Source organism: Carassius auratus, chromosome 7 (assembly GCF_003368295.1).
Source record: "Carassius auratus strain Wakin chromosome 7, ASM336829v1, whole genome shotgun sequence".
NCBI classification, from domain to species: domain Eukaryota; kingdom Metazoa; phylum Chordata; class Actinopteri; order Cypriniformes; family Cyprinidae; genus Carassius; species Carassius auratus.
The window spans coordinates 23,297,593-23,316,718 of NC_039249.1; the positions used below are offsets into that span (position 1 = coordinate 23,297,593).

The 19,126-nt window shown below is 38.3% G+C and overlaps 2 protein-coding genes across 3 annotated transcripts in view; both read right to left on the reverse strand.

Moving 5' to 3' along the window:
* The window catches only part of LOC113106268 (CREB-regulated transcription coactivator 3-like), a 34,987-nt gene extending 27,130 nt beyond the window's left edge, over positions 1–7,857 (reverse strand). For both annotated transcript variants that reach the window (XM_026268000.1, XM_026267999.1), the window contains exons 1-3: positions 6,488–7,857; positions 986–1,096; positions 228–356 (exon numbers count right to left, since the gene is read on the reverse strand). In XM_026268000.1, coding sequence (XP_026123785.1) covers positions 228–356; positions 986–1,096; positions 6,488–6,619 — 372 coding nt within the window. In that variant the 5' untranslated portion in view covers positions 6,620–7,857. The remainder of the gene's footprint in view (positions 1–227; positions 357–985; positions 1,097–6,487) is intronic.
* A 1,981-nt stretch (positions 7,858–9,838) lies between these two features.
* Positions 9,839–19,126, reverse strand: part of LOC113106269 (ras GTPase-activating-like protein IQGAP1) — a 43,553-nt gene continuing 34,265 nt past the window's right edge. Inside the window, exons 19-37 of the mRNA XM_026268001.1 lie at positions 18,934–19,104; positions 18,717–18,800; positions 18,432–18,503; positions 18,262–18,331; positions 16,928–17,292; positions 16,679–16,842; positions 15,699–15,923; positions 15,379–15,519; positions 14,672–14,756; positions 13,860–14,092; positions 13,630–13,762; positions 13,320–13,422; positions 13,101–13,236; positions 12,238–12,325; positions 11,939–12,148; positions 11,678–11,844; positions 11,403–11,525; positions 11,203–11,311; positions 9,839–10,816 (exon numbers count right to left, since the gene is read on the reverse strand). Coding sequence (XP_026123786.1) covers positions 10,703–10,816; positions 11,203–11,311; positions 11,403–11,525; positions 11,678–11,844; positions 11,939–12,148; positions 12,238–12,325; positions 13,101–13,236; positions 13,320–13,422; positions 13,630–13,762; positions 13,860–14,092; positions 14,672–14,756; positions 15,379–15,519; positions 15,699–15,923; positions 16,679–16,842; positions 16,928–17,292; positions 18,262–18,331; positions 18,432–18,503; positions 18,717–18,800; positions 18,934–19,104 — 2,793 coding nt within the window. The 3' untranslated portion in view covers positions 9,839–10,702. The remainder of the gene's footprint in view (positions 10,817–11,202; positions 11,312–11,402; positions 11,526–11,677; positions 11,845–11,938; positions 12,149–12,237; positions 12,326–13,100; positions 13,237–13,319; positions 13,423–13,629; positions 13,763–13,859; positions 14,093–14,671; positions 14,757–15,378; positions 15,520–15,698; positions 15,924–16,678; positions 16,843–16,927; positions 17,293–18,261; positions 18,332–18,431; positions 18,504–18,716; positions 18,801–18,933; positions 19,105–19,126) is intronic.

Consider the following 19,126-nt stretch of genomic DNA (forward strand, 5'->3'; position numbering starts at 1 on the left):
TCATTCACACCCACAGTGCAGCAGTTGGAAATATCAATACATAAAGGATCATCACACAGCCTGAAGCCTCAAAAAAGCTGCCCACATGAGCAAAGGTCAACATGCATGACACATGCAACATTGTGAGCTCATAATAATGATGCATCTTCTAGCAAGAGTAAGTAAAGACCCTCACAGATCACTCTTTTACTCGTCAAAGGCTTTACACTAGTGAACTCAAAGGATATCTGCCGCCCGTGTTTGTCAATGGGCCTGCGGTGCGGTGAGTTGATCCGATTGCGGTCTCGATGGACCCTCTCCACCAGACCATGGTGTCTGGTCCCTCGCACAGAGTCCAGCCCGGAGGGAAAAGTCCCCTGTAGAAAAACACATCCTTGGTTAACATTTTCCTAACAAATGCAAAAAGGTGTCATAAGTGACTTAATAAATAGTAAAAAGATATCAGCGTCTCCGTATTTCAGAACACGCAGAATAAACAAACAAAATATACACACGTAAATTTAAAAGTGCCACCATTAGCTTTGTGTCCCCAGGTGAATTCACTCTACTCCAAAGGTAAAGCTTCTAGGTTTGGTTTCTCATGGCAGACAAAAAGTAGGGATCACTGCTTGATGTCTCAAAGAAGCTTTATTCGATGCAACAAGAGCACTTTCACCTGAAGGTATACAACACTCCTCTCCATAGGGGATAGACACAGATACAGTTCTTTGGTTCTTGGATCTCCCCGCTGTATCAAGTGTACTCGTGGGGAAAGCAGTGCACTGAAGGAGTAGGTGAAGTGAGGGCAGACTAAGAGGTGGGGACAAATACACTCTTTGTTTTGTTTTTTTTAAGAAAAAGGTTTGCAATTACCATCTCTTGACATCATTTATCTGAGGGTAGAGAAGCAGAGTATACGGCTGGGGCTTATCTTCTCCTAAATGAACATGACTTGCTGGACAGATTTAGTGGACTTAGATAAGTGGATGAAGGGCAACTCGGGTACCTGGAAATCAGTGCTGGCATTGCCTATTTGGTTGACGTTGGGCAGGGAGCCACCGTAGTACTGTGCCCGGTTCTGTGACAGACGGAGCTGCTGGACCTTCTGGAACTGCACCTTTAATCAAGAGGAAGACACAGTGATTGCATTTGAAAAAGAAAGGAGAGTGAGAGTCCGCCGAGCATTTCAGAACCTGTGTGTTTAACTGGGGTGGAAATTCTTGGAAAGGAGTGTTTGGTTTTAAGTGTACCTCTGAGCTCAAGCTGGAGGACAGTGTGGATTTTGTTGTGCGGCAAGGGTAAGCAATGAAAATTATCAATTCTGATCAGGCACAAGCAAATCAGGAGGCATTCCTTCCTCCTACTAACCAAAGGACAAAATTTGAATCTCAAAGACTGACCTCATTTAGTGATCTCAATGGGTTACTACACAGAAGCTCGAGTCCGTTTTTTTAATTCCAAAACACTTTTTCAAGATAGACCTTCAATACACACTGCTTAGATATAGGACTGTTTAATATGACAAAAAATAATAATAATTGCATCATCTGAAATATATTGTATTTGTTTTGACAGATTTTGGAACTGCCATTTGAATTGCAATTTAATAAATATTTTAAATCTCACGTGGCTGCTTAGACATCTGTGAAATAAATTAAACAAAGAAAATTGAAATTATTAAAAATGCATACAGTACAAACAGAAACAAGGTAGGCAAACACTACAAACTCAGAAGCAATGTCCCCAAATTGTGTTATATTTTGCCCACACTATGCTGCTAACAAATAGAGCTGCTCTTTAAAGTTGTGACGAAATGGAATGAGTGAAAGATCTTTTGTACAATGAAATGGTACATATGTTGTAAAAGTGTCTCAGTCTTCACTCACAATTGAGTCTAATGCAGTCAAGTTGGAAATTAATGTAATTGCGCTTATTCCACTTAAACTGTCAGAAACACAGCCTATGAAGTCTAAAGTGCATTTTATGCGAACAGTTGAGAGAAAATCAGATGTGCTTCATTACATTAGATCTTAAAATGACAGCAGATTAATAAACCTATTGCTGTCTGTGTCCTTAATGTTAGTAAGCTAAATAAAGAGAACATTCTCAGTGCTCTTGGCTGAAGAACTTTAGTAGCTTTAATAAAAACCAATGCTTAGCTATTTCATACAGTTAGACATTTGGCTCTTTCTTATTTTAACTTATACTTTCTTGTATTGTATTGGTCCTATTGATTGTTGAAAAAAAATCCAAAAAACATTAGTTACCATGAACCATATTTTTCTACCTGCTAGCTGGTGACAGGAAGTATTAGAGGGAGCATGTGATTGGACAAAAATCTGTGAAGAGCATGCTGCGTCAGTGTTTTTGGTCCATTTTCTTGATCATTTAAATGCCAACTTTATTTAAATGAACAGGGCATTCCTATTTAGATGTGGGAAACACATTCATGTATCATGCTTTGCCCATACTGGCCTCTACTAACATAACCTTGCTGTAGATTATTGTGTTTAAAAAGATTGGCCATAAAAAAACACACCATAAAAAAACTCCCTCACTCACATCACGCACTTAGAAAAATGCTACTTCAAAGCCATTGCTGACACTGTTCCTGGCAGACAGCTTAGAAACATGGGCTTGTTAATAAACAAGCACAGATCCTCGCTCTCAGCACACACTCTGGGGTCACATCCAGCCTTTCAGTGTATGCCTTTATCAAAACAATGACACCCCAGCTGTGGAGCAGCACCAAGCTGCTTATAGGGCCAGAGGATTTCCCTGGGGCAGCTTGCATAGGCTTATGCTTTTCCTCTCCTATCAACATCACGCATTGTTATTATTACTACAGTACAACCTCCAGACTCCTTTTTTTCATTATTTTACATAAAAATTAAGCTAAACATTGAGAGTTCCTTGGTTTCCCTATTCCAATTTTTTTCTCATGCAACTTGTTTTATTGTTAACTTTCACCAATGAATGTGTGAAAGACCGAAAAACTGTGCTGATGTCTAAAAATAACAGAGACACCTTGATCCACTAGCACTTGCCAACGGACACGGACAGCCAGCGCGCCTGCAGCTGGACGACTTCCTGCATGCAAACATGTAGTGGGCTTATAGACAACAAGTGATGTAACAAAGCTGTGTTTACATTTCTGTGTATTAAGTCCTACTAAAAACTGAAAGGGTGACTACTGCTCTGAAAACATCTGCTCGCTGCCTTGTGCCAAATCTCTCCAATACATAAAAGCCTGAAGTTGTCAAATCTGTTTCTATAAGCTTTTTCTTGTTTTAGAAAATGACAACTGCATGACCAAAAACAACAACAAAAAAAGTGTCAAACGCTCTCTTTGTTGATACCAGTTTAATGTGCAGACACCATAAATATAATTAAGTCATTTGTAAGTTCTTTATTTCCTCGAAAAGTATAAAGTGTAAACACTGTGGCATTGCTGTTTACTTGAGTGGCTCAAGAGAAATCAAGCAATGCTAGAAGCACAGTTAGTCATTTCATCACAGTCAGAAGCACTGACAGATTCGGCTGCTTCCTTTGGGATCACTGCCACACAGGCAACAGTAAATATTCATTTGTCATTGCCACGAACAAGGTTAATTACTAACAAACACAATTCTCACAATATTCACAATTTGGCTATCAGCCCATTCCGAATTACGTATGTAGTACTGAGTAGTTTGTGACAACACAATGTTTAAAAATGTATACAATTCAAGAAATGCTTTTTTTTGGTCACAAACTTGCTATTATTTTTAGCATTTTCCTCCAGGGCTCATTCCATTGTCAATGCAGATTGTTTGTAAACAGGTTTGACGTTAAACTCTGACACTTACTATAACACAACCACATGTTCTTGTGCCCTAGAAAAGAAGGCAGCCAAATAATGAACTGGCAGATCATCATATTCATTCATTCATTCATCCGCCTACAGACTCTACACAGAGACAGTGCGCTGTCTGAGGCAGAGCTGCTCTCTGCTAAACCATTTCCCACTGGTGAAAGACCTATAGTTAAACCACTACACATGACTGACATTTCTTAACCCTTCTCTAAACCATACTTTGAAAAGCTAAAAAAAATCTATTGCACGCATCAGCAAAAACTAAAACATAACCCAAACTCTAAAAATGTTTTTCCACAACTCAGAGTTAAAGGGATAGTTTACCCAAAAAATTTAAATGTATGATAAACATTACATTTAAACCACTGATGTCACTTTGACCATTTTAACAATGTCCTTTCTTCCTTTCTGGGCCTTGGATGTGGTAGTTCATTGGCGGTTTCAGAAAGCTCTCGGATTTCATAAAAAATATCTTAATTTGTGTTCCGAAGATAAACGAAGGTCTTACAGGATAAGAACGATATGAGGGTGAGTAATTAATGAGATAATTTTCCTTTTTGGGTGAACTATCCCTTTAAGCACCCTGAATTTGTTTATTTACTGTTCAGTCTAAAGCTATAGAGGATGATGTTCAACATTACCAGTGTAATCATGATGTATTAGGACCTTTAAATGTTTACCAGATGTGCATGTAAATTAAACTGAAAATGCAAAGCAGCCTAGCTACTACAGTTACTACAGTAGCTGTATGAAATCAAACTATTAGTGAATCTTCTCAAGGTGGGCATATTAAATCAGTCAAGTTTAAGCTCTCTTAATTTCAAGGACTTTTACTGGCGTCTACAGAACCCTTAACACCCAACCGCTGCACAGGAGTCTTTTTGGAATGTTTATTTTTAAGAGAGCTGATTGGTTTTCACACACTCTCTTGTTGACTTGACATGATTCTGGCTGGTTATGCTGGGCTCACACTACAGTTTTAAAATCCTAACCGATTATGAAATCTGGTTTGCAGCACACACAAAGAGAATCTTTGCAGATTATCTTCCCTCAAATATTAAACTTGCACACACTACAAGATTTGAAAATCATGGTGCATCACGCACTACAAGATATTACTGAGATTATCATGCCAGAGGGAGCGCCTCACGTGATCCCAAGCAGCAGATCATCACTATTTAAGTGATATTTATTGTACATATGTTAGCTAGCATGCAAGCAGCTTTTTGCACTCACAAACTACAATTCAAAACGGAGGCGATTTCACTCCAGCACTTCTCTTTCTCCTTACGGTTGTGATACCTTTTCAACACATTATACAGACAGTCGTGTTACTATAAAATATCAAGAAGCAGTTTCCTCCGTCTCCACTATCCAACTGAAGCTGTACAGCAGCTGTTTTTTGGTCGCGCATTGGCTATTGTGAAAGTAACTTACTGACGTAATCATATAGCCGTCATCATACAGATTTAAATCCTAAAAATCAAACATGTTTGATATGATCGGGACTGGCCCGATTTGTGTGCAAGCAGATTGGGAGCGGCAAGATTCGATCTGTGAATTCCACGCATTACCAGATAGTTTACGCCAAACATCAGGACGGATCGAGGTGCTCTTCAAGTTTTTTGCTCCGATTCTTGGGCGGGGAAACATGGGCTAAAAATCCTGTAGTGTGACCCAGGCTTTAGTTGCTACAACCAGTGGTAAAGTATTTCGGAATTATGATCATTTTCAAGGTCAACACTGTATAACTAACCACTATATAACTTGTGTTGTCTTATTATAGATTTATTTGGTAAGCTGATATGTAATATGTAAGATTGTGTACAGTCAACTGGTTACTATCGCCAAACCAACAACTCTGTAAAGCAACCTTGAGTTTAGAAAAAAAGCTATTTGTAAATGAATAAGAAAAGTATTATTATTTTACAATAAAATTCAACAAATTGAATAAGATCTTGAAGGGGTCATATTAACCTTATTTAATAAGAACCTTGGTCTGATAGCCATGTTGGGTTTAATTTCCAATAACCACTTACTGACTGTACATTATCAATTACTAGTGCATAGAAATAAACTCCCTCCTTTGCACAGCTGCAAATGTACTATGCACAAGCTATACATTTCTCACACTCCAAATAATAACTTGCATAAAATGTTTGGAAAGATTTTTACAGGCAACATTTAGCTACCCACCCAACATATCCAAATGCATGCCCACCTATTGTAACATCACTGCTGTTTCAGTGCTCAATCAGTCGTGTATGTTGTTATTTAAAACAGTTTTATAGTAGTGTAGCAAGTATGGCATCTTGGCTGGAAACTATGGGTGCCACAAAATCTATCACAATCATCTGCACTCAAATAACAAAAAAATTTTTTTGCAACTTTCAACTCAGGCAAAATATAATTAACGACTCAGCAGGTGAAGACAAATTGAAGGCATCGGCCCTGTCATGATGTCCATATGAATGCATGCGGAGTGAATGACAGCAGTCAGCCACTGCATCCTCATCCCTCCTCATGAGCTCGATGTGTCGGGCATTTCACATTCACTGTGGTTCAGGCAGCCGCATAGGACAAATTTAGGCAGTCGTATTTGACGTATGAAATCTTGAGAACCAGGTAATTACTAAATTAGGCTGTGCTTACCCTCGAGACGGTGAGGTCTGTCATGAGCTGCTCAAAGGCCCGCGTCTCCTCCGCCTGTTTCTGGTTGTGCAGCGCGATCTTCTCGCTGAACTTCCGCGGGTTGGAGCCACTCGAGCCCGGGGATCCAGACATGGTTGGGCCGCAGAGTTTCGAGATCAACTTCGCAGGGAACTGACGGTTGAATGTTGTCGATACAGAAGTCAAATGTGTTAAAGTTGTCCTTCCATGTCTTAAATGCGTGTAAGGGTACAGCCCAGATGCTTTAGAGAGGTTTGACGGGGTTGCTTTAATGATAAGAGCTTTGCCACCATTAATGAGTTGGGAAACGCGATGAAACCGTATTTTTAACAATTTAACGGACTTAATTCAGCTTAAGTGAAAAGTAAATAAGATGTGTATATATATAGGTATAACTTGTAACGTTACGCCAATAAGTGTATAAAGGCGATTAAACGAATTTGCTAAAAGTTTGTCAGGAAACTGGACATCGCTCAATATTCAAGTTTAGTTTCGTTTGGATTCATTAACTTAAACCAGCTTTTATTTTGTATCATGGGGGAAATAGGAAAAAAGGTGTAATACTGTGCAATGCCAAACAGAAAAGCTTAAATATTTCACTTGGATTTACGAAACAAGTTCAGTAACGACTCTAGCTAGCGAGCTAAATAACGTTACTTTAGATTCTGACGAGAACGATTCCAATTATTTTTTTATTTTTGTTATTCCGCATAAATATTTAAGAGCCCACCATTATTCATGAATTAAGATAGACAGTTGGTGATATAACTGTCTAAATGTGTGTAATTGATTGATATTGCTCGGTCAGGTAACTTCCAGGATAAAGTCAGCCGTGACAGCTAAGCAGCTAATGAGCGATATGACACAATCAAAATATCACAAACGAACTGTAAATGGCAATAGTCCTTCGACTCTTCAAACGGCCCACTTGAATGGTCAATTCAATCAATCTTATTCCCCCCAATACTGAACTTGGTTTCGTGAGATTTCAACAAGTGGTCGCGCCAATGTAAAACTCATATAAACAGGTAACTTAACGTTAGCGCGACAGCAACTTCGCAGCAAGGTAACAAATCAAGCTCGGCAATCAGACACTCACTGACCGCTGTTGACATACGAGTCTGAGAAAATGTTTAGATGTTACTGATCGTGAAATGCAGCGGTGAAATCGGATCTTGCAGTCCTCGTGTACTCCTCCGGACTCTCTTCCCCGTGTCCATCCTCTAGATCCACCTGAACTGCGACCCACCGACTCGTGACTCCGCGGCACACATTTGTTTTGTCAACTCCTAGTGAAAACAAGCCGAGGAAAAAAATACACAAGCCTGTCCCAAAACTGTACACCAATTTTTTTTAAGTTGTGTCCACAAGGAGGCAGTGGAGTTCTCTTAAAGGGATACACACAACAATATTATTTACTGTATAAGTACCATCAAGAAATTATTAGAAATAGCAATGAAAACTCAAAATTTCCTCTATATTAGATAATCTGTTTATCTGTATTAGGTTAAACGGATGTAGAAACTCTGAATTAATGACCACTATCTATCTATCTATATATAAAACATGTCTTGAAATACTGATTACATCTATCTGTTCTTGTAAAAAAGTTATTTTATCAATAAAGGACATATTATTGATCATAAGTATATATTCCAGTAAGGACTTTTACATACAAACATAACGTAATTCCTCAAATAAAAGCTGGGGCCTTTATTTACCTGTACTGCAGAAGGTAACAAGCTTTTATTTGAAGCAGGCTTTTATTAGAGGCAGGCCTTTATTTCTAATTCCATCTGTTTGAAAAGTAATTGTTTTAAATAACCCGTTTTAAATTAAAAGCAATAGCGTTCCAGTGGACAGAGATCATAACATTAGCACAGAATCAGTTCAGAATCAATAACCAAAAGAGCCAGTTCAGTTCAGAAACGTTCTGTGTCAGTCTGCTTCACACTGAATCATGCATGCGCAGTATCATCAGCTCCTCAGTTCTCGAATCGGACGCGTCCGACAGAAACGGTTCTCGGTTCAGTGTTCTGGTGATCTGAAAACCGATGCAACCGGTTCTAGACTCGAGTATGAGAAATGCTCTGGCAGTGGGCGTGTATGTTCGTTATCTGGCTATGCTGCACAAATTTTCCCCCGGATTTTATTTAAGACCGGCCTTTATTTGTCCGTGTTGATCACGCCCTGGCCACTATAAGAGGCCTGGCATTTATTTGACTACCGGTTTTTATTTGAGGAATTACGGTATATATATATATATATATCACTGTTTCCAGAAAAAAATAAATAAATAAGGATCATGTGACACTGAAGTAATGGCTCCTGAAAATTCTGCTTTGCCATCACAGGAATATATTACATTTTAAAATATATTTAAATAGAAAATAATTATTAACTTTGCAATTGTAATATTTCACAATATTACAATTTTTACCTAATATTTATCAAAACATTAACAAATCATATTGACCCTTGAGTTTTGAACAGTAGTGTGTGTATACAATAAGGCTTTTTAATACTTTGTTCTCTTACTCCCTTCCCTTCTACAAAAGGCAAGTGCCAACCAGCAAGACCAGCTCTACGAGACGTTTGGTGCTGCTTAGCTAAATCACCTTCTATATTAAGTAACTGTATTGCTACCTCAATGGGATCTCTACTTTATTTTCTGTGTAGCTGCTGGAAACATTCTGTTTGTGGATTTTGTTACTGGCTACATTGATAAACAGACTTAAGATGAGATGCACTCATAGCCAAACTAAGCATCATGGGTAAACGGTGAAACGGGCACTGAGCTAGGTCAGATGCTCTCAGTTCCTAACACATGAAATTATATTTAAATCCACATTATGACCTCAATAAAATAATAGAGCTGTCTATGAGAGTAATTGTTATGACTGCTTCCAGCCAATTCTGTTAATTTACCCAGAAATCTTCCTTTTTGTTCACGACAGTACCATTTACCCAGCAATCTTCCTTTTTGTTCAGGACAGTACCATTTTCCTGGAAATCTTCCTCTATTGATCTTTTTTACTAAAGGCTCTGGGCTGTCACATTACCCCCCCCCCCCCCCCTTTATTATTTTTTTGAAGGCATGTGCAGACATATGCAACATTTGTTCAGTCTATAGTTCCTTTATACTTAAAGAAGACCTCCATTGTGGCAGTTCTAAGAAGACCAGTATTTGGGGCAAAAGGGATAAAAGGAGGATGATATCACCACTGCTGTCTTGTCATGCTCAGAAAAGAGAGGAGCATGTGAGAATGATCTTTGCAAAATACAAAAAATAAAATTTAAAAAATAAAACTAAAAGAAAAATGTCTGTACATCTTTTAAATTTCATAATGAATCTGTTTATTATATCATCACTGCATTTTCTCAACATAATGAGTGTATAAACCGGCATCACTGATCAGTACAAATATGTAACCATTATTCAGCTATTACATATTGTATGAGACATTATTTGAACAGACAATAATGAGATGGACTGACATTATGAGCATGATGTGTTGATATGATAAGGATTCTCCACAAATTTTCCCAATGGTTAATTCAAGTTAAGGCCCCTTTAAAAAATAAATGGACACATGGCTACAAAAATTATAGGGACGTAAACGTAAAACTCATCCAGCATTAAGTGTCCAAATGCTTTGAAAAAAAAGTTAGTCCTAATTTTTCAACCAGCCAATGACGTATACCTATTCATTGCCATTTTCTTTTACTTTTTTTTTTTTTGTACAAATAAAGAAACATAAATTGCTCTGATAAATATATTTTGGTAACATTTGGAGGAATGTGCCTATAACACTCATTACTCTCCTACACGATAGGGATACTTGGAAACAATTTTAAAATTGTTTCGCCCTAAGAATAGATTAGGTAATAAAAAGGTTCATTTTACATATAACATATACAGTATTCAAAGCTCATGCAAGCACAGTTTGCAAAAGATAAAGCAAACTACTATTGATACTCTTTTGGACACTTACATCTCAGTAAAAACAGAAAACAGTAAACTGCTACTTATCTGGAAGATACAGGTTGGTGGTCTACGACAAATTTAATAATGTACATTCAAGGAATCTATCCTTCAAGAAACTCAGAGTAGTGCAGGAAAGACATCTAAACTTTAAAGACAAATGGGGTCTGGGCTTCACTTTGTATGACACGGTCTATCAAGACCCTCTGAGTTTATTTGCCGTAGAACTTCTTGTTGAGCAGGAAAATTAGGAGGTTAACATTTACAGTGGCTCGATCGAACAGCTTCATCACTGCCACCCCCTCGTACTGCAACTGGAGTAGGTCCTGTTATTAAAGACATAAAAAAATATATAGTAACACTTAGTTTAGGGACTGATTATCACTATTAACTACTTGCTTATTAGCATGCCTATTTATGTTTATTAGTACTTATAAAGCACATATTCTGCATGACCATATTCTACATCCCTAATCCTAACCCATTCCTAAACTTAACAAATATCTTACTAACTATTAATAAGCAACAAATTAGGAGTTTATTGAGGCAAAAGTCATAGTTATGACATGGTCTGTTAATATTGAGAATTGGACCTTAAAATAAAGTGCATATAAAAATTACATATAAAGTTCTTAAAAGAAAAAAAAAAAATCAAACATTCCTTCTGAAATACATGAGATAGAGACAAAAAATATCAAGAGAGAACTATCACCTGGTATTCTAACATTAATGTCTCCAAATGGACTCCCATAAGTTTAGCTTTCACGTCAAACACGCCAACAGCCTCAGATGGCGAGATCTCGAAAATCACATTCTTATACCTGTAAAAATAGGAAACAAGCACATTGTTACAGGAAATGCATAAACATAAACATATAGTACTGTAAGGCATGGCCAGAAGTTGAAACTCACTGATTTGGCTGCAGATCCTCGATTTCAATGAGCACTCCCTTCTCATGCAGACGGGCTGCTGTGTACTTCTGTGACACCTGCTTACTCTTCTTCGCCTTGTTGTCTCCAGGTTTCTTAGAAACTCTGTGTGTGTGTGTGTGTGTGTGTGTGTGTGTGTGTGTGAAAAAATGGTTATTTCCATGACCGTAAGCTAAGAGCTCAACAGCAATTATTCAAACAAAGATAACGACATGAACTGAACTGGACAGTAAATACTCCAAACGCTTGCCACTCACTTGCCCTTGCTGGCTAAATTGTCCATGCAGGTCTTGATGTATTGATTGTAGTAGTCGATCTGCACATTGTAGAAATTGGTTTTGGAGTTGAGGCCAGAATTAGTCTGCTGAAGCTTCACCAATTCTGCCTTTCGCCGCTGACGGTATCGCCTCTGGTTCCGGATGTCCTACAAATATTATCAACAAATAAATCAAGATGCATTATGGTGAATTCGAAATTCATATACATTCTGAAAATCCCAAAGGACATAGGAATGGTACCTTGGAGATGTCATTGATAAGATCCTGGTATTTCTTCTCTGGGTGGACTTTGCCCAACTCTCCTAGTCTTTGCAAGTTGCTCTTGATTTTGTCCTTCTTGCCTTGTAAGGTAAGGCTGTCATCTACAACTGGTTTGGCTTGCTTCATCTTCTCCGGGGTCTTAGCATCACGAATAGCTCTTCGCTGCATGGCACGCTGGTACTCGGTTTCCTATTCCAAAAATAAATGCAGATTTGAATACAAACAACTCTGATTTGATGATGAAGTTTTTCAATAGTACATTTTTGCATTTAAAGTACCTGCTCTGGTGAAGCTACGGTCTCTAGAATCTCAGTGAGCGTCTCTCCTGGCTGAAACCTGATCACATCCACTATGAGCCTCTTGGTGCTAAAAAAACAAAGATGAATGGTTAAGGATGCATGTTAAGTACTTAGCAAAAAAATGCATTAGCAAAGAAAAATATTAGTTCAAGAATCTAGTGACCTGAAAAGGCAACATCTCCATGCATTTCACAATGGCATTTTACACAGCAGATTTAAATTACGATTGATTGCCTAGCTAACACTCACTCCGATAATCAACAAATACCAAACAACATACTGGTAGTCATTCATTTCCAGTGAAGAGTAGTACTGAAGCTGCATGAAGTCCCAACAATGTGTATGTGAAAATTTTAGATCCGATTTAAGGCTTTGTACGCACTGAAATATTTGAACTTTCGTGGCAAGACCAGATGTGACAGCCCGACCTGATTTGATTTATAAGATCCAAGCCAAGCAAAATGAGAATTACCAATCATTTTTTACCAAAATGTTATTCTTTTAACACTGTTTCTTTAAAATGGGCAGTTATGAATATTGATGTACAAAATAATTAATTAATTAATTAGACACAGATAACCTGCTGTTTTCTAGACATACTAGTGGTTATTTGTTTTATGTGGTTATATTCATGCATTCATAAATCACTCATTTTTACAACCACTGAAAACACAGTCCAACTGCCAGTGAATTGTGAAAACCATATGCAAATGTTGGAAATAGCGGAAAGGTTTTTGCATTAGTGGATTATCTTCTCTGGGAAGGAAGCATGCTGCCTTAGAAATGAAACCACCATCACTCGGTTTTGTAACAGAAGAATTTGAGTAAGGCACTGTCCTTACTTGAGGAGTAGAGTCTTGGCATCCATTTCAACATTGGCCTCATCAGGAACATCAAATTTATTGGTGAGGGTGAGAGAGACTTCTGTTTTACCCATCATTTCCTTATTAGGATCATCAGCGGGGAGTGGGCTCTCACCTGCGAGGGAACAACAGTCGATCACTCGTGACTCAGCAGAAACTCAGCGTCCTGAGACATTAAGGCATAGCTCAGAGGCTCACCTATTAGAGACTCAATGGTGGGCACCTCTCCCAGGTCATCTAGCAGCTCATGGATAGGATCATTGTGATCTGGAGCGATGGCATCCTGGTGATCTAGCAAGAGCTAAAGAAGATACCACAATACATGAGGTTCAGCTACACTGGATGTTATCTCTACCAAAAAAGGGGAGGTCACAAAGGTGAAATTCCACCTAAACTTCGTCTGTATAAAAGGTCCACTATCTAAAATATCTGTGAGGAAGTTTTTACCCCCAGTCAAAATCCCAATACATTTTTTTACAGAGCAACAGTAAATGTCTCTGATGGTTACCGTGTGAGTGTTGATGATCTCCCCAATGGAAATGTAGATCACAGGCTTTGTCAAGGTGACCAGGTCAGAGTATTGATCCACATTGAACTTGTCTTCCAAGGATGGGACGTCACAAGCGGACAAAAAGAAACGTCTGGGAGATAGAAAAGTCCTTGCATTAGTATGGAAATAAAGAAACTGCTTGAAATAATAAAACAAAACAAACAGAAACCCTTTGATGTCACTTGTACCTAAATTTCTGGTAGGAGCTCGAGAGATATTCATTGATGGGGTTCAGATGAGCGTTGTCTCCCAGGAACATCTTGTTGGAGGCTGCGTGCTGCAGCATTTTGGCGATTGATCCCAGGTTTCGCCTCTGTTCGGTGGTCAGCTGTCCTCCAGCCGAGAGATCAATGATGTCAAAGGCATCAGGAGCCACAATGGCAGGGTTCATGTAGCGGTAGTACAGCAGATTGCCCACAATCTTAAAAGATAACAGGGATGAGTATGTCCTCCTTTTTGTAAGCAAACACAACATCTGTGCAATTTTCTTTGTGCAATTAAAGATCCTCTGCTTCTACAAAGGGGGTAAACTAAATTACTGACAGAAAGAGAAGCAGCAAGGCAAGAATAAGAAAGAAGTGGCTCACCTAGTTTGGGTGCTCATCAAAAACCTCTTGAAAAGGGTATAAGCAAGGGCCAATAGGAGTGCTGGAGCCAGGCCATAGAGAACGAGAGAAACAGAGCAGGTGTGGGACAGATAGAGAGAAATCGAGAAAGAGGAACGTCTTACCAGAAGAGGAAATTGAAACCAGATTTATTATTCAAAGTAAGAAGACTGGAGTTTCACAACAGAAGTGAAGCACAAGAGCAAAGACGTGCTCAGGATTCAGCACAATGTTCCACAGTGGGACAGAACTGATATGGAGAAGCAGCGGGTGCCCGTTTAGCAAAGAGGAAATCAGAGATATCTGAATAAAGACCATCTTGTTTTGGGGACTGACGCGTACAATTACAACAGCCAAACGCTGCACAGGAATAACGTTGCTGTGATGTAACAAACCTTCAAAAGCTCATCCTCTGTGGCATCAGGGAACCTTTCGTTAAGTGTGTCCTTCAGTGTCTTGGCAATGAACCGCATTCCATATCTACAGAGAAAATGAGTCACACACACAGAGACTTACACAAGTTGAACGTGAAGTATTGCGAACATCAATAAGTCTACAACCATTCAGAAATATTTCATTCATAATGTGATCCATAAAGGGCTCAAACACAATAACATGGTAATAGTTATTGTATTATATCAAATCAAATGTGAATAAATGTTATTATGAGTTAGCATTTAGTAAATTCATAATTGGTAATTCTGCCCAGGTGGATTCAGTGAATTATTTATTTGAATGATAGCTCATGAGCCTATTAAAGAATTGATTCATAAAAGAATCAATAAATTCATTGTGTTATTTTTAGTCCAATTTGTGAAGAAAAGGTAATATAAAAGTCATTTTAGGTTTAGCTTTAGTAAAATGAAAGCAGCAGCACAGCGCCATTCTTTAACAGTGTTGTAATACTGACTTGTACACAAACATGAACAAAGAAACGGCTCATGTAACAGACATGTATTTGAATATTCAAATCTAGGCTTGCTAAAAGTCATTTTCATATATTCAAGAACAATTTATGGTAGGTGCAGCTAAAAATAGATGTTAGGCATGGAATTTCTTGATCGCTGAGGGAAATTCAGGTGACGGGATTCAATCAACTCACGGGATTTTATCCACAGAAACAATTATGGCTGAGAGGAATTTGTCTGTGACCGTCCTCATGTTCTTAATGGAGGCTTCCAGCCGGGTTCGAACCTCCTCGTGACTCATTGCCTGCTCTGGAGTCACATCATAGGGCAATTTACTGCAAAACAAGATTACACGTCATAGTTAAACCATTTAATACATTAAATGAATTAACCATGTTCATTTGACACATCAATAAAAGTCTGAAAACAAGCAGCTTTGTCATAATTACAAAAGAAATGACTGAAAATATCTTTGCATAAATGGAGGGGAGAATATTGTGCTGGACAAACACACCTGGCCTCTCCAGTTTGACTCTCCATCTGGTTCACCCAGCTCTTGTATATGTCAACTGGGTCAGTTTTAATGTTGAGTGCCTTGTCATCCATGATTTCCTTCACGACTGGAGCCAGGATCTGCCGGAGTGCGTTCTGACCTCGGGCTCCTCTGTTAAAGCTCACCACCATCTTAATGACTGTTGGGTTTCCTGTCACGATCTCCTGGATGTGGTCCACTTTTGATCTGCATTTACAAGACAGATATCACTGGGAGATCGTAAAAGATGCAAATGTGTCTTGATAAATATTTAAAAGAGTACAGTGCCTTGCGAAAGTATTGCTTGTTTTATTTTTTATATTTTTTCTCATTGTTTGTTATGTTGCAGCCTTATTTTAAACTACTTTAAATATTTTTTTCCCCCACATCAATACACTTCATACACCATAATGGCAAAGCAAAAACAGAAGAGTCCTGGTTGTTCCAAATATCTTCCATTATGGATAATAGATGCTACATGGTACTGTGAACCTTCAATGCAGCAGATATTTTCCTGAACACTTCCCCAGATGTGTGGCTTGATTCAATCCTGTCTCTGAGCTCTACAGTTAGTTTTTTTTAACCTCAGGGCTTGGTCTTTGCTCTAATACACATTATCAGCTGTTCCACCTTTTACTAAGACGTGTGTCTTTCCAAATTATACCCATTCAATTGAATTTGCCACAGGTTAACTTCACTCAACATGTGGTAACATTTACAAGCACATGGTTTCAACTGTCCCAGATAAGGGTATGAATACTTATGCAATGGAATAATTTTTTATCTTTAATAATTTGCAAAGACCTGTTATTTGCTTTGTAGATTGATGTGGGGGAAAAAAGTAATTTTTAAAGCAGTTTAACATAAGGCTGCAACATAACAAAACGTGAAAAAAAACGAAGGGGTTTGTATACTTTCGCAAGGCACTGTATATAAAACATGGAATATAATGCAGTTCCTACTTGATTTCCTCCTGCAGGGCCGTCTTGAAGAGATTGAGCAAGAGGTATTCCTCACGCTGATTGGAAGCGTAGTTGTACAATGTGAAAATGACAGAATCCATGAACTTGGTGGACTTGTTCTGTGGCATCTGAAAGATCAGCTTGGCCAGATAGGTTGGATTTGTCTGAGGAAAACAGAGAGGGAAATCAACAGAACCACAGTAACGTTGATTTTCAAACCATTCTTGGATTAGAGTTGATGAGGTTTACCTGTAGCAGGTAAAAGAGGAACTGATATGCCTCTAGCTTATCCCTCTTCTCTTTACTAAGAGCCTTCAGTCCTCCTTTCTGCTTGTTCATCATCATGAGGTTGGACAGCTCGCCCTTGTTCTTCTTGGTGAGCTTCTTGCTGTGAGAGACCACCTCCTGAAGGGTGATCTTGTTTTTCACCAGCAGGCCGATCTTGATGTCCATCAGATTAAGGTCGTTCTCCAGCTGCTGGTTGGAGCGGATGTTGGTGATCACCTCTTCTCTTAGCCGCATCAGTTCCAGCTCTTCCTGGAAGTCCTGGTCGCTGTGATCCAGCAGGTGGACAAACTTGCGAACCACTGCCATCGGAGGATCATCTGCGTTGACTGTTAAAGACAGGATTATTTTAAAATGACTCTCTTCAAAAAGTATTTAATTACTTATTACTAATTACTTTAGAAATCCTACATCAACCTCGACAAGTAAATTATATAAGGATAGACATGAAACTGTTCTTTTAATTCTTTCAAATGAATAATAGATAACTATATAAATTATTCTGGTCACACTTTATATTAGAGTCCAATTCTCACTATTAACTAACTATTGACTATGACTTTTGCCTTAATATACTCCTAATTACTGCTTATTAGTACTTAGTAAAGTAGTTGTTAATTTTAAGAATTGTGTAAGATTTAGAATAAGGTCTTGCAGAACAAGACATTAATACATCGCATAAAACAATGTTTATTTTAATTAAGAATTTAAGCGAGAAGGTTAAATAAAAAGCATGAATTTTAAGGTTAGATTTTGATGTTAAATCCACTATTGCATTGTATAGAAATATTCTACAGTCTATACAAAGTATTAAGTTCAATTACATAAAAAGAAACTAATTAAATCACAGATAGATAAGAGTAATCCATTACTTTACTTCAAGGCAGAAGTAATTAAATTACAGTAACTAATTACTTAACTAACACACCCAACACTGGGTATATACAGTAGGTCACCCAAAAAAACAATTCTGTCATCCTTTACTCCTCCGCATGTCATTTCCAAACCTGAATAACTTTCTTTATTGTGTAGAAAAGATATTCTGAAGAATGTTGGTAACCAAACGGTTAACTTTCATCGTATGACATGAAAGTGACCAGCAAGTGCAAAAATAAATAATTTTTGGATGTGACATAAAAAAGCATTAATGAAACGTAAACTTCAAGTTTCAACAATAATCAGAAACAACAATGAAATGGCTTCAAAAGACAAAGCAAGTTATGTGTATGGATATTTGAGGCGTGTTCTCAGTGAGAGGATGTGAAACAGAATTTGACAGAAGTACATGAGGTGCTTACTGAGTGTTTTGTAGTCATCTCTTGCTTTGTTGGCTCGAATGAAAGCCTGAATTTTCACCACATCATTTATCTGCGATGAGAAAATTGAATGGAGGACATTAAAGACTGACCACTGTGCAGTCAGAAATCAGAAAAACATACAAGTCCTTGAGTTTGGACTAAAAACTCACATGGTCTTTGAAGTACTGCAGACGATCTCTGTATTTTTTGCGAGCTTGATGCATCCTGACCATTGACTGAATCTACAGAAAAAACATCATGTTTATCCAAATACAGATTTTACATTATTACAATTTTTCTTCACTGAAAAAACCCAATGATTAGGAGGTGTCCAGCCATTTTTATGCCATTTACTCTATTACCCAGTCCTGACATTTAAAGCACAATCCTGACATTTTATCATGCAAAAAGTGTGACTCTTTTATTCCATCAGTATTTGTCATGCTGCTTCTCACCTTGACAGCATCATCAGTGTGATCCTTCAGGAACTGCTTCCTGTCATTGTAGTTCTTTCTTTCCTTATAGCCTCTCCAGTGGGCCTAGAATTCAAACAGAACCAGAAGGTCACGATTGGTTTGGCCCCAGACCCACTGATGTTATTCTTGTCATCATTTACATGAATGCCTTCCGGTCTAGTTTAGGACTAAGTGAAGAAAGCAAGAGGAGAAAGACCTGTATGCATGTGACAGACGGCTCCTGAGACTTCAAGAACCCAAGACGCTCTTTCATTCCACGTCGCACCAGAAAGCCACGGCACCGGGCCTGCAGCTTGGCGATCAGACTCTCATTGGCCAACCATAGTTGTTCTCGGTTATATGCTGTGGTTACTCCTGACACAACAGACTACAAAGACACAGTAAGTTAA